The sequence below is a fragment of the Panulirus ornatus genome, chromosome 17 (assembly GCF_036320965.1).
Source record: "Panulirus ornatus isolate Po-2019 chromosome 17, ASM3632096v1, whole genome shotgun sequence".
Classification (NCBI taxonomy): Eukaryota; Metazoa; Arthropoda; class Malacostraca; order Decapoda; family Palinuridae; genus Panulirus; species Panulirus ornatus.
The window spans coordinates 25,732,711-25,747,104 of NC_092240.1; the positions used below are offsets into that span (position 1 = coordinate 25,732,711).

General features: G+C 40.1%; 1 protein-coding gene across 2 annotated transcripts in view; it reads right to left on the reverse strand.

The window, feature by feature from the left end:
• B9d2 (B9 domain-containing protein 2) overlaps positions 1 to 14,394 on the reverse strand; it is a 52,942-nt gene that overhangs the window by 12,081 nt on the left and 26,467 nt on the right. For both annotated transcript variants that reach the window (XM_071672176.1, XM_071672175.1), the window contains exon 4: positions 5,094 to 5,228. In XM_071672176.1, the coding sequence (XP_071528277.1) occupies positions 5,094 to 5,228 (135 nt within the window). The remainder of the gene's footprint in view (positions 1 to 5,093; positions 5,229 to 14,394) is intronic.

A 14,394-nucleotide genomic window follows, 5' to 3' on the forward strand; every position in this document is an offset into this window, starting at 1 on the left:
AGGGTGGATATCTTGTAAATGATATTTTTGAGTACAATATGTGGTGAGGTTTTTTGATTAAGTAATAATTGGATAAGAGAGAGATATGGTAATAAGTAGAATGTGGTTGAGAGAGCTTTACAGGGTGTGTTAAAATACCTTGGTCACAATCAGAGAATGACAGAGGAGAGATGGACAAAGAGGATCTATGTAGCAGATGTAGAGACTTGAAAAAGGGGGAGACGAAACTAGAGGTGGAAGGATAGGAGTGAAAAAGATTTTGAGTGATTAGGACCTGAAAATGCAGGAGGGTGAAAGGAATGGATTGGATAAGAGTGAACTGGAAAGATGTGGTATACACGCACATATATATTTCAATGTATAAATACATATCAATACAGACATATACATATATACACATGTACATTCTTTCGTCTGTCTCCTTGTGCTATCTCGCTAACGCGGGAGACAGCGACAAAGTAAAATAAAAAAATATAAATATAACATTTTCATACTTGCTGCCTTCATCCATTCCTGTTGCCACCCCGCCACACATGAAATAGGAACACCCCAGCGAGGTAGCAAAAAAAAGGGAGGGGGGGGGGGGGGCACATTCATTCACACTCGGTCTCTAGCTGTCATGTGTAATACACTGAAACCACGGCTCCCTTTCCACATCTAGGCCCCACACACCTTTCCATAGTTTAACCCAGACACTTCACATGCCCTGGTTCAATCCACTGACAACACATCAACCCCAATAAACCACATCATTCCAATTCACACTATTTCTTGCACGCCTTTCACCCTCCTGTATGTTCAGGCCCCAATCGCCTAAAATCTTTTCCACTCCATCCTTCCACCTCCAATTTGGTCTCCCACTTCCTCTTCCCTCAACCTCTGACACATATATCCTCTCTGTCAATCTTTCCTCACTCATTCTCTCCATATGTCCAAACCATTTCAACACACCCTCTTTTGCTCTCTCAACCACACTCTTTTTATTACCACACATCTCTCTAACCCTTTCATTACATAATCAATCAAACCACCTCACACCACATACTGCCCTCAAACATTTCATTTCCAACAAATCCACCCTCTTCCGCACAACCCTATCTATAGCCCATGCCTCGCAAACATATAACATTGTTGGAACCACTATTCCTTTGAACATACCCATTTTTGCTTTCCAAGATAAAGTTCTTGCCTTTCACACATTATACAACATTCCCAGAACCTTCACTTCCTCCCCTACCCTGTGACTCACTTCTGCTTCCATGATTTCATCCACTGCTAAGTCCACTCCCAGATATCCAAAACACTTCACTTCCTCCAGTTTTTCTCCATTCAAACTTACCTCCCAATTAACTTGTTCCTCAATCCTACTGCACCTAATAACCTTGCTCTTATTCATATTTACTCTCAACTTTCTTTCACACACTTTACCAAACTCAGTCACCAACTTCGGCAGTTTCTCACATGAATTAGCCACCAGCGCTGTATCATCAGTGAACAACAACTGACTCACTTCCCAAGCTCTCTCATCCACAACAGACTGCATACTTGCCCCTCTTTCCAAAATTCTTGCATTCACCTCCCTAACAACCCCATCCATAAACAAATTAAACAACCATGGAGACATCACACAACCCTACCGCAAACCTACATTCACTGAGAACCAATCACTTTCCTCTCTTCCTACACATACACATGCCTTAAATCCTCAATAAAAACTTTTCACTGCTTCTAACAACTTGCCTCCCACACCATATATTCTTAATACCTATCACAGAGCATCTCTATTAACTCTATCATATGCCTTCTCCAGATCCATAAATGCTACATACAAATCCATTTGCTTTTCTAAGTATTTCTCACATACATTCTTCAAAGCAAACACCTAATCCATACATCCTCTACCACTTCTGAAACCACACTGCTCTTCCCCAATCTGATGCTCTGTACATGCCTTCACCCTCTCAATCAATACCCTCCCATATAATTTACCAGGAATACTCAACAAACTTATACCTCTGTAATTTGAGCACTCACTCTTATCCCCTTTGCCTTTGTACAATGGCACTATGCAAGCATTCTGCCAATCCTCAGGCACCTCACCATGAGTCATACATACATCAAATAACCTTACCAACCAGTCAACAATACAGTCACCCCCTTTTTTAATAAATTCCACTGCAATACCATCCAAACCTGCTGCCTTGCCGGCTTTCATCTTCCGCAAAGCTTTTACTACCTCTTCTCTGTTTACCAAATCACTTTCCCTAACCCTCTCACTTTGCACACCACCTTGACCAAAGAACCCTATATCTGCCACTCTATCATCAAAACATTCAACAAACCTTCAAAATGCTCAATCCATCTCCCTCTCACATCACCACTACTTGTTATCAATTCCCCATTAGCCCCCTTCACTGGAGTTCCCATTTGTTCCCTTGTCTTATGCATTTTATTTGCCTCCTTCCAAAACATCTTTTTATTCTCCCTAAACTTTAATGATACTCTCTCACCCCAACTCTCATTTGCCCTCTTTTTCACCTCTTGCACCTTTCTCTTGACCTCCTGTCTCTTTCTTTTATACATCTCCCACTCATTTGCATCATTTCCCTGCAAAAACTGTCCAAATGCCTCTCTCTTCTCTTTCACTAATACTCTTACTTCTTCATCCCACCACACTACCCTTTCTAATCTACCCACCTCCCACGCTTCTCATGCCACAAGCATCTTTTGTGCAAGCCATCACTGCTTCCCTAAATACATCCCATTCCTCCCCTACTCCCCTTACGTCCTTTGTTCTCACCTTCTTCCATTCTGTACTCAGTCTCTCCTGGTACTTCCTCACACAAGTCTCCTTCCCAAGCTCACTTACTCTCACCACTCTTTTCACCCCAACATTCTTTCTTCTTTTCTGAAAACCTCTACAAATCTTCACCTTCACAAGATAATGATCAGACATCCCTCCAGTTGCACCTCTCAGCACATTAACATCCAAAAGTCTTTCTTTCGCGCACCTATCAATTAACACATAATCCAATAATGCTCTCTGGCCATCTCTCCTACTTACATACGTATACTTATGTATATCCCTTTTTTTAAACCAGGTATTCCCAATCACCAGTCCTTTTTCAGCACAAAAATCTACAAGCTCTTCACCATTTCCATTTACAACACTGAACACCCCATGTACACCAATTATTCCCTCAACTGCCACATTACTCACCTTTGCATTCAAATCACCCTTCACTATAACCCAGTCTCATACATCAAAACTACTAACACACTCACTCAGCTGCTCCCAAAACACTTGCCTCTCATGATCTTTCTTATCATGCCCTGGTGCATGTGCACCAATAATCACCCATCTCTCTCAATCCACTTTCAGTTTTACCCATATCAATCTAGAGTTTACTTTCTTACACTCTACCACATACTCCTACCACTCATGCTTCAGGAGTAGCATTACTTCCCTTGCTCTAGTCCTCCCACTAACCCCTGACTTTACTCCCAAAACATTCCCAAACCACTCTTCCCCTTTACCCTTGAGCTTCGTTTCACTCAGAGCCAAAACATCCAGGTTCCTTTCCTCAAACATACTACCTATCTCTCCTTCTTCTTATCTTGGTTACATCCACACACATTTAGACACCCCAATATGAGCCTTCGAGGAGGATGAGCACTCCCCACGTGACTCCTTCTTCTGTTGCCCCTATTAGAAAGTTGAAATACAAGGAGGGGAGGGTTTCCAGCCATCCGCTTCCATCCCCTTTAGTCGCCTTCTACGACATGTGAGGAATGCGTGGGAAGTATTCTTTCTCCCCTATCCCCAGGGATAAATTCTTATAACACACAAAATCCCATACAGAGGCAAATAGGGTACAGGCAGATACTCAATATGCAGATGCCCATCCATCAAAGGGCACAGCATGTTATGAGAATGTATCTACCTTCAGAGAGGCACACCTAACAAAGAGACACTTAGCAAGGTGTCAAGAGACATAAAAAGGTCACACTCAATGCACATACACACAAGTCTTGGCTATACAATGTCATCTGCATACATGTCATGGAGTGATAGTACTTGCTGACATATATTTTTGTCAGTGCAGGTTTTATTTCTTTAAGATGTCAAGCAGCACAATGAATGTTGACATCTCTTTACTTGTACAGTATTTCTAACATGTGCTAAGCAACACAAAGCATGCTAATTCTTATTCTTTAGAGTGTCTGCTATGATTTGCCAATCAGCACAATGCATGCTGTGAGATCTTGGTCTATACAATGTATTCTAAAACATGTCAACAACAGCACTAGCCAAAATACTCTTCACAGTACAAAGCTTATTCCTTTGATGTTCAAACAGAAGACGAGATGTTTTGCCATATCAAGAATGACCTACGTGAAGATCTCAACAATAGCGAAGTCTTTTAAATGCTAAACACAAAAAGATATGGAGGTGTCTACTTTATTAATGATATCAACTTCAGGTATGCTGTTATGTATATCCTCCTCCCTTTCCTTTTCTGTGGTAAAACTGCATGACAGAAGAGCAAGTAATGGGTGAGCTCAAACATCAGCTTTGAGCTTCTGAATATCAAGTTTTTGGGCCAGAACCATCACCTGTACTCTGTTACTTGTCCAACCTTCCCTTACAAGTTTGAGTTGCTTCCTATGACTGCTAGGAACTGCATGAGAAGATTGATAGATAGGAGCACCAGCAGAAAGGAACAGTATGACATCATTAGCAGGAAAATAGAGATAATGGCTTAGCCAGTGCTTTCAGTGTTGTTTTTTATTAGAATTTCACACAGCTCTCCACAACACATATGTTATGTCATTTTCATGCAATTTCCATATCATCTGCCATGAGCTGTCTTCCTCACAGACTAATACTATATGACTTTTGGAAAATATACATATCAGGAGGGCAAGTGATGGTTCTGTCCCAAAAACAAACTAACAGCAAGTTTAAAGACCAATATTACAATAATCCAGTCATATATTTTTACTTACAATCTCAACCTACTGCATCCTGCAACAATTACTAATATGATTCCAGCACAGTCAATACTCTTAACAAAAATCATAATAATTACCTAATGGTCTCCATGTATGGCAGGTTAAGATATGGAGACCTGGTTTAGTGGGCACGTGGATAATACCATATCCACACAGATCAACTCGGCTGAAATCATCTAGTCTATAAACTTGTACCAAGAGCTTTGGCCATCCTGAAAGAAAAACTTCCATTACATGTTTCTGCCCTGTTATCAATATTCTTTCTATTATATACAATATCATCACACTCAAATGTGAATATAGAGCAGTTGTATTTTTCAGAACACACTTTCATCAAATGTAATTAATTCTTTCTCCACACTTGTTAACAATTTCCCGAATCAGTGAGGTAGCACCAAGAAAAGATGAAGAAAAGGCATCATCCACCCACATCCATTATCTAGCTGTTATGTGCACCAAAACTATAACCCGATATCCACAACCAGAATCTACAGACCTTTCAAAGGTTTCCTCCAGCTGCTTCATGTGCCATGGTTCAGTCCATTGACAGCACGTCACCCCCTGTACACCACACTGCTCCAATTCACTCTACCCTGTGTACACTTTTCACTCTTGCATGTTCAAACCTAAACCATTCCCAATCTTTTTCACTCTATCCTTCAATATCTCCCTTTTCCTTTTCCCTTCCAATCCTGACACACATGTCCTTTTTGTCAATCTATCCTCACTCATTCTGCCTGTATGCCAAACAATTTCAGCATGCCCTCTTCAGCTCTCTCAACCACACACTTATCATTACCACACCTTTCTTGTACTCTTTTATTATTTAATCAAATACTTTCACACTAGTGATTGCCTTCAAACACTTCATTTCCAGTGCATTCACCCTTCTCCACACATCCTCATCTATAGACCAAACCTCACATCTATACAACACTGGAACTACTATATCTTCAAACATATCCTTTACACCCTCCTAGATAATAACCCCTCTTTCTACACATTCTTCACTGCTTCTGGTACCTTCAACCCCATCCAACCTATGACCCACTTCCATGGTTCCATTTACTGATATGTCCACTCCCAGGTATCTAAAAAACTCAACTTCCTCCAAATTTTCTTCCTACAAACTCATATCCCAGCTAACCCATCCCTCTGCCCTGCTACAACTAATAGCCTTGCTTTTGTTCACATTTACTCTTAACTTCCTCCTTTCACACACTCCCAAACTCAGACAGCAACTTCTGCTGCTTATGACGTGAATCTGTCACTAGTGCTGAGTCATCAGCAAACAACAACTGACATTTCCCAGGCCCCATCATCCCCTACAGACTGTATGCTCATCCCTCTCTCCAAGAACCTTTACCTTCCTCAACACTCTATCCATAAACAAATTAAACAGCTATTGTGACATAACACACTTTCCTCTTCACCTATTCATACTCACACTATATCTATCTGTATACATTTCTGATGCCAGTTCCCTCCAGGAACTCCTAACAATGGGTGCCCATGGCAAAAGAGTCTCCACTTGTCCCTGTCTTTTCATGCCTCCCTTGCATACACCATTCCATGCATTCCTGTTTGCCCATGTCACAGGTGGTCTTCCTCTCACACCAACCCCGTTAATAGTATCATACACTATCATGGTGAAACCCTAACTTGCATTCTTTCCCTATGCCCAACCACCTCAAAACATTATGTTTCACCCACTGTACAACTCCACAGATCAATCCCTTTGCATTCACTGCCATACCACATCTCCCATACACCCCTTCATTTCTTTCTTTATTCCATCTAGTCACAACATATTGCACACTTTTGCAGCCTGGATTCTTGACCCTATGACTCATTCCATGTCCATGTTTTGGCTGCAAATGTTAGGGTTGGGTGGACCATGCTGTCTCTTAATCCTCTATTCACTTCCACATTTACATCTTTACCCTTCATTACTCTATTAAGGGACCCAATGACTCCTCTACCATATAGTGATCTCTCCCTTATCTCTCTTTCCATAACACCAAACTTACCTAAGACAGCTCCCAAATATTGTCTCACCACTTCCAGTATTTCTCCACCCATACTTAAAGCACAATTTCGTACACTCTTCTTTCAACCTAAAAGGTTTTTTAAAATCTATACTTTTACTCTGTTTCCATTAAAACACCATTACTTTATTTTTACTTGCATTTACCTTCAATTGCTTATGCTTACATACATCATAAATGACACTTCCAACCTTCTGCAACTCCCCTTCACTCACAGCAAACAAAAGTGTCATCCTCAAAAAGACTTCCCACTAGCCACCATATCTCTGCTACACTCTATCTCTGCACCTCTTTTCACAAGTTTTGTTTTCATCTCTCATATCATTCCATCCAAATATATTCAAAAAAGCCATGGTAACACCACATAGCCCTGTCTCACACCCACATGTATACCAACACTTCTGCTCAACTTCGATCCACTCTTACAAATGCATTTGCTCCTCAGCTGAAGTGTTTCACACATATCCTTAACACATCCAATACAGCATTCCACTTACCTCTACAACACACTTTCTCTTGATCTATAAAAGCTGCATACAACTTCTTACCTTTTGCTAAATACTTTTCCATGGTCATCTTTAACACAAACATCTGATCCACACATCCCTACCTTTCCTAAAACCCCTTTGCTCCTCACTTATTCTGCATTCAGTCACTTCCATCAGTATCAATCAACATCCTTGCATACACTTTTCCTGGTATACTTAAGAGATGTATTTCCCTATAACTGCTACATACATCCTCAGCACCTTTTCCTTTAAATAAACAATAACTGCTTTCACTCAATTCTCAGGAACAAATTTGTTTCTATGCTAAATCACATATAAGATGCATTCACTCTATCACACTTTCTCCTCCATACTTCAGCATTTCAGCCATAAACCCATCCACTCCCACTCCACATGCCTTTTCTATCTTCAGCCTCATTATTCTCATTCTTACCTCCCTTTTTGCAATAGTCTCTTGCACTTGTATCATCATCCTTCCAATCTCAATACCCATGAAAGTAAAAACTGGTGCCTCTTCTCCTACAGTCATCAGTTCTTCAAAATACTCTTTCCATCATCCTTCCACTTCCTCCTCTTGATTCATTAACTCCCCTTCCTTATTTCTCACATTAGCATCTCCATTCCTACATCCACTTCTTTCCTTTTCAATCGACTTTCTTTCTTCAAAAAAGTTCATCTACTCTTTCTTTGCTTTCCCCTATCAGCTTCTTAACATTCTGCTTACATATTCTATATTCTTCCCTCCTCCTCTGCTCATCTTCCACTGGTACATTCATATCGAGCAATCTACCATGTGTCTTTTTCTCTCTTCCACAGCATTTCCAATCTCCTGTCCACCATGCATAGCCCTTTTTATTCTTTTACTCATGAACTTGTATCCAACTACTATTTCTAAAACCTTTAATAGTATTTCTCAAAACATCTCTAAACATCTTAAACACCTCAATCACACATGACTGCAACCCTACATTCACTCTACTTCAATCTAAACTTTCAGTTACCTTCCTTTCATATTCCTCCCTGGGTTTTTTCTGATTCATCTTTTCACTTGCTAAGACTTTTACCTCACCATTCTTCCTTACACCATACCTCCACCTCTCCCTGATCCTCATCCCCACAAGAACTTCGAAGTGGTCAGTCTCCAAAGAATCCTCTCACAACTTTAGCATTTAGCAAGGCCTTTCACAATCTTTCATCCACTGTCACATAGTCAATCAAATCATTTTGCTCTACTCTTCCATTGTTCCTTATCCATATATATCTGTGGCTCATGTGCTGAAAAATGTGTTTGCAAGGAATAAACCCCTCTCAGCACAAACATCCACAAGATAACTTCCATTCTCATTTACTTAAGGCACTCCCTATTTGCTATCTCAAAAACCTCATCACATCCCACTTATGCACTCATATCACCCATTACAATCACCTCACTCCCTATTTGCTAACTATCTCAAAAACCTCATCACATTCCACTTTTGCACTCATATCACCCATTACAATCACCTTTCTCTTTCTCAAAACTGTTTAGAAAGTCATTCAAATTTCTCCAGAAATGCTTCATTTCATCCTTACCTCTTACAGTCTTCATATTAACATGTGCATATACACATATCCATGCATACTTCACAACACCAATCTCTCCTTTCACCCACACTATTCTTGATCCATTCCATCCATGCTCTATACCACCATCATACACTCTCAGTGATAGCAGAATTGCACATCCTTCTTCCTCTCTTCCCCAATAATTATCAATCATTCCCATCCATACTCCTCCTCCTTCCACATCTTCCCATAATCTGCGCTCACAATTTCCATTTTTACTCTACACACCCTACCCAAGGATATGGGTTTCCCTAATCCCTGGCTCAACCAATCTAAAACTTTAAACTTCTCCACAGGCTCCCTCCTTTTACTTTCACCAGTCATTCCATTTACATTTAGCACTATCACCCTTAATCGCACTTCTCTTTTACTCATTAGCATAACTGGTAGACTCCAGTGTTACTTCTTAGCCTTTTGTGCCTCATCCTTGACAGGCCACTGGCAGTGTAGTGTTTCCATAGTCAATAAGGCTCCAAAACTGTCCAAAAAACTAAAAAGTCCCTGCATACCTCAAGTGTTTGTCTGCATTTAAAAGGATTGCCCTTATAGAATTGGGAAACAACTCCCATTCAGTTCCACCCCTATGGGGTGTATTAACAAGGTCACCAAGAGAAGGAAAGATGAGACGTGGATACTCTAGAAAACTAGATTATCCCCTTGAGGTACCGACACTTGAAAACTATCCCAATTTTGAGCCTATTTACAGTAGCAGCTCCTAACCTCATTGGTTATGATACTGCCATGCACACTTTATTCTCTTGACAAGAACCTCTCACTGCCTCTAATGGCTTTCCTCCCACAAAATATATCTCCAAGACCTTCCACAATGCATCTCTGTGATCCCTATCATATGCCTTCTCCAGATCTATAAATACTACATATAAATCCTCCTGTTTCATATATGTATCTCACACATTCTTCACAGCAAATATTTGATCCATCCACCCTATACCAATCCTGTAACCACGTTGCTTCTCCCCATTCTGATGCTCTGTACATGCCTAAATTCACACAATCACTAATCTCCTATACAACTTACCAAGTACACTCACCAAACTTATACATCTGTTGGTAGAACATTCTCTTTTGTTTCCCTTGCCTTTATACAATGGCACAATACACACATTCCACCAATCTTCAGGCACCTTACCATGATCCATACTCTCCATCTATCTATCTATATCTCTGATGCCTGTTCCTTCCGGGAACTCCCATTAATGGGGTGGCCACGACAAGGGTCTCCACTTATCCTTGTCCTTACATACCTTCCTCGCATACATCATCCCATGACTTCTTCCATCATTTCTCTCCATCCATTACCCTCCCACTCTGATTCCCATGATTCATATATAGAATGAAATTCCCAACTAACCATCTTGTCACGTTTCATCTTGTTTTTTCTTTTCTTTTCACCAGACAACACAGTCGTGGGCCAATCATGCCTCCTGTTGTCTGTCCTTCTCATGCAAGCTCATGTAAACTCCTTGTCACAACTCACAACAGATACCTACCCAACCCAAACAACCTACATCTGCCATCATAACATCAAATACAATCAATAATTCTTCAAAGTAATTGCTCAATCTTTTCTTCACCTCATCACTACCTGTTACAACTTCCCCTTTTGCCCACCTTAACAATATTCTCATGTTTCCTTGTTTTTCTCATGCTGTAAATTTTCTTACAACTATCATCCCTGAAGTTTGCTGATAGAGCAGGGTCACAATACAGGACAACACAGGTACCAAAGAAGTTAAAACAATAGCAAATCGTACTATGTCATGACAACAATTTTTATGTTACTAAGGGGTTAGGGACCATGGGAAAAAACATGTAATATACTCAAAATATGTAAATACTGGAAATAATGTATCAAATAACACTCAAAACATTATCTAACCAATGAAAATAACATAAAGCACATTGCAGAAAGTTACAGATAGGTATCTGTCTCTTTGTCACACCCACATTTCTTTGGGACTCTGGGATAGGATAAGTAAGATTTTGTCAGGTATTCTTTCTGAATATGTACATAATTAGGCTAGGTAAGTTTTGTCATGTATTCTTTCTAAATATGTAGATAATTACTAATTCATGCATTAGGTAAGAATCTAATGAAGGTAGTCATATAGAAAAAAAATACCTGTAGTGAAAATAAAATAAAATTTATGGAATCATTCACCAAATAAATTATGACTTTTTAAGTGAATACAATCACTCAGCTCACTTTGCCTACCTGAATTGCAAACATTCTACTGTACCACCCTCTTTTCCCTTTAATAATTCTTAATCGACATTTTCCAAGTTAGCAAGGTTGCACCAGGAACAGACAAAGAATAGTCACATTCACTCGCACCTATTCTCTAACTGCGATGTGAAACGTATTGAAATCAAAAACCCCCATCCACAATCAGGTCCCACAACCCTTTGATGGTTTACCCCAAGCCACTTCACAAGCTCTGGTTCAGCCCACTGACAGCAAGTCATTCCCTGTATACCATATAATTCCACTTCACTCCCTCCAGTGCTTGCCTTTCTTAATATGAAAAATCTTTAGAGCATCAATTAGCCCACTGAACACATACATGAAAAAAATATATGTAATGAATGGCATTTACATGAGCCACTATGTTAGCATGTTGAAACTGTCTGTGTAATCTATTGTACATTCCTAGTAAAACAGAATTTAGAGGGTTAAGAAGTCAGAGTCACTTGATATTAGCATCTTTACTATCATATACAAGTACTGTATAAAACCAGAGTCTAAGCCGAAGATATTAGATAGAAAGGAGATCATTTCAATTGGGGCCCTTCATCCACTATTAAATCTGCCACTGATTGTGTGTCCATTTAATGTAAAGTTAGGTGTGCTGTTACATGATAATGTTTTAATTTGAATGAAAGCACTTTATTATTTATGTGGTCCTAAGATTACTAATTAAGTGAAAGGAAGGGTGAGCTGGCATATAAGTGAGTATGTGATTATATTTTTTGAGATATGCGAGGGTGGATGTGCACAAATGAGGCCACTGTTCATTTGTTCCTGGCACTACCCCACTAGGGCAGGAGGGGAAGTAGGTGTATAAAAAGTTTATAAGTTCTGATACTTTGAGTTGATTCTTTTTTTATTTTTTTTAGCTTTTTTGAACTGGGAATTAATTACTTTATTCATTATTTGTCACAAGCTCATGTCTTTAAATTGTTGTGTAGAATCAGAAATAGGTATGGTCAGGAATTATATGAGCAGTGTTTTGGGATCAAAAACTGAAATATGGTAACAGATATTTAATGAAGATTCTGTTATGACAGTCAAGCTAGAAATCAATGGGGATGGGGGATTAAGAATACTTCCCACGTATTCCCTGCGTGTCGTAGAAGGCGACTAAAAGGGGAGGGAGCGGGAGGCTGGAAATCCTCCCCTCTCGTTTTTTTTTAATTTTCCAAAAGAAGGAACAGAGGGGGGCCAGGTGAGGATATTCCACAAAGGACCAGTCCTCTGTTCTTAACGCTACCTCGCTAACGCGGGAAATGGCGAATAGTTTAAAAGAAAAAAGAAAAAGAATACAATAACATACCATTCACCGGGTAAGATGTAGCTTTCGAACTGTGGGGCAACCAAAACTCACTCCCCTTCCTGAACAGGAAAAGTTCTAAACTATACACCGTTGTAATGTCAATATTTTTGTAACACTATAATCTTTATTATTACACTACATGTAATTCATTATCAGTGTATGAATTAACCACACCTTATAAAAGGAACTGTGTATGAAATATACAAGAAAATATAATCTATCTTATTCACAAAGTGAAAGACAAAAGCTAAGAAAACAAGCAGTGAGATTCCTGGTGTTAGGCAAGTTCTTCCTATATTTTTTCTATTTTTTTTTTTTTGTCACTGTCTCCCGCGTTTTTGCGAGGTAGCGCAAGGAAACAGACGAAAGAAATGGCCCAACCCACCCCCATACACATGTATATACATACGTCCACACACGCAAATATACATACCTACACAGCTTTCCATGGTTTACCCCAGACGCTTCACATGCCCTGATTCAATCCACTGACAGCACGTCAACCCCGGTATACCACATCGATCCAATTCACTCTATTCCTTGCCCTCCTTTCACCCTCCTGCATGTTCAGGCCCCGATCACACAAAATCTTTTTCACTCCATCTTTCCACCTCCAATTTGGTCTCCCACTTCTCCTCATTCCCTCCACCTCCGACACATATATCCTCTTGGTCAATCTTTCCTCACTCATTCTCTCCATGTGCCCTAAACCATTTCAAAACACCCTCTTCTGCTCCCTCAACCACGCTCTTTTTATTTCCACACATCTCTCTTACCCTTACGTTACTTACTCGATCAAACCACCTCACACCACACATTGTCCTCAAACATCTCATTTCCAGCACATCCACCCTCCTGCGCACAACTCTATCCATAGCCCACGCCTCGCAACCATACAACATTGTTGGAACTATTCCTTCAAACATACCCATTTTTGCTTTCCGAGATAATGTTCTCGACTTCCACACATTCTTCAAGGCTCCCAGGATTTTCGCCCCCTCCCCCACCCTATGATCCACTTCCACTTCCATGGTTCCATCCGCTGCCAGATCCACTCCCAGATATCTAAAACACTTTACTTCCTCCAGTTTTTCTCCATTCAAACTCACCTCCCAATTGACTTGACCCTCAACCCTACTGTACCTAATAACCTTGCTCTTATTCACATTTACTCTTAACTTTCTTCTTTCACACACTTTACCAAACTCAGTCACCAGCTTCTGCAGTTTCTCACATGAATCAGCCACCAGCGCTGTATCATCAGCGAACAACAACTGACTCACTTCCCAAGCTCTCTCATCCACAACAGACTTCATACTTGCCCCTCTTTGCAAAACTCTTGCATTCACCTCCCTAACAACTCCATCCATAAACAAATTAAACAACCATGGAGACATCACACACCCCTGCCGCAAACCTACATTCACTGAGAAGCAATCACTTTCCTCGCTTCCTACACGTACACATGCCTTACATCCACGATAAAAACTTTTCACTGCTTCTAACAACTTGCCTCCCACACCATATATTCTTAATACCTTCCACAGAGCATCTCTATCAACTCTATCATATGCCTTCTCCAGATCCATAAATGCTACATACAAATCCATTTTTTTTCTAAATATGTAGGTAATCATTAGT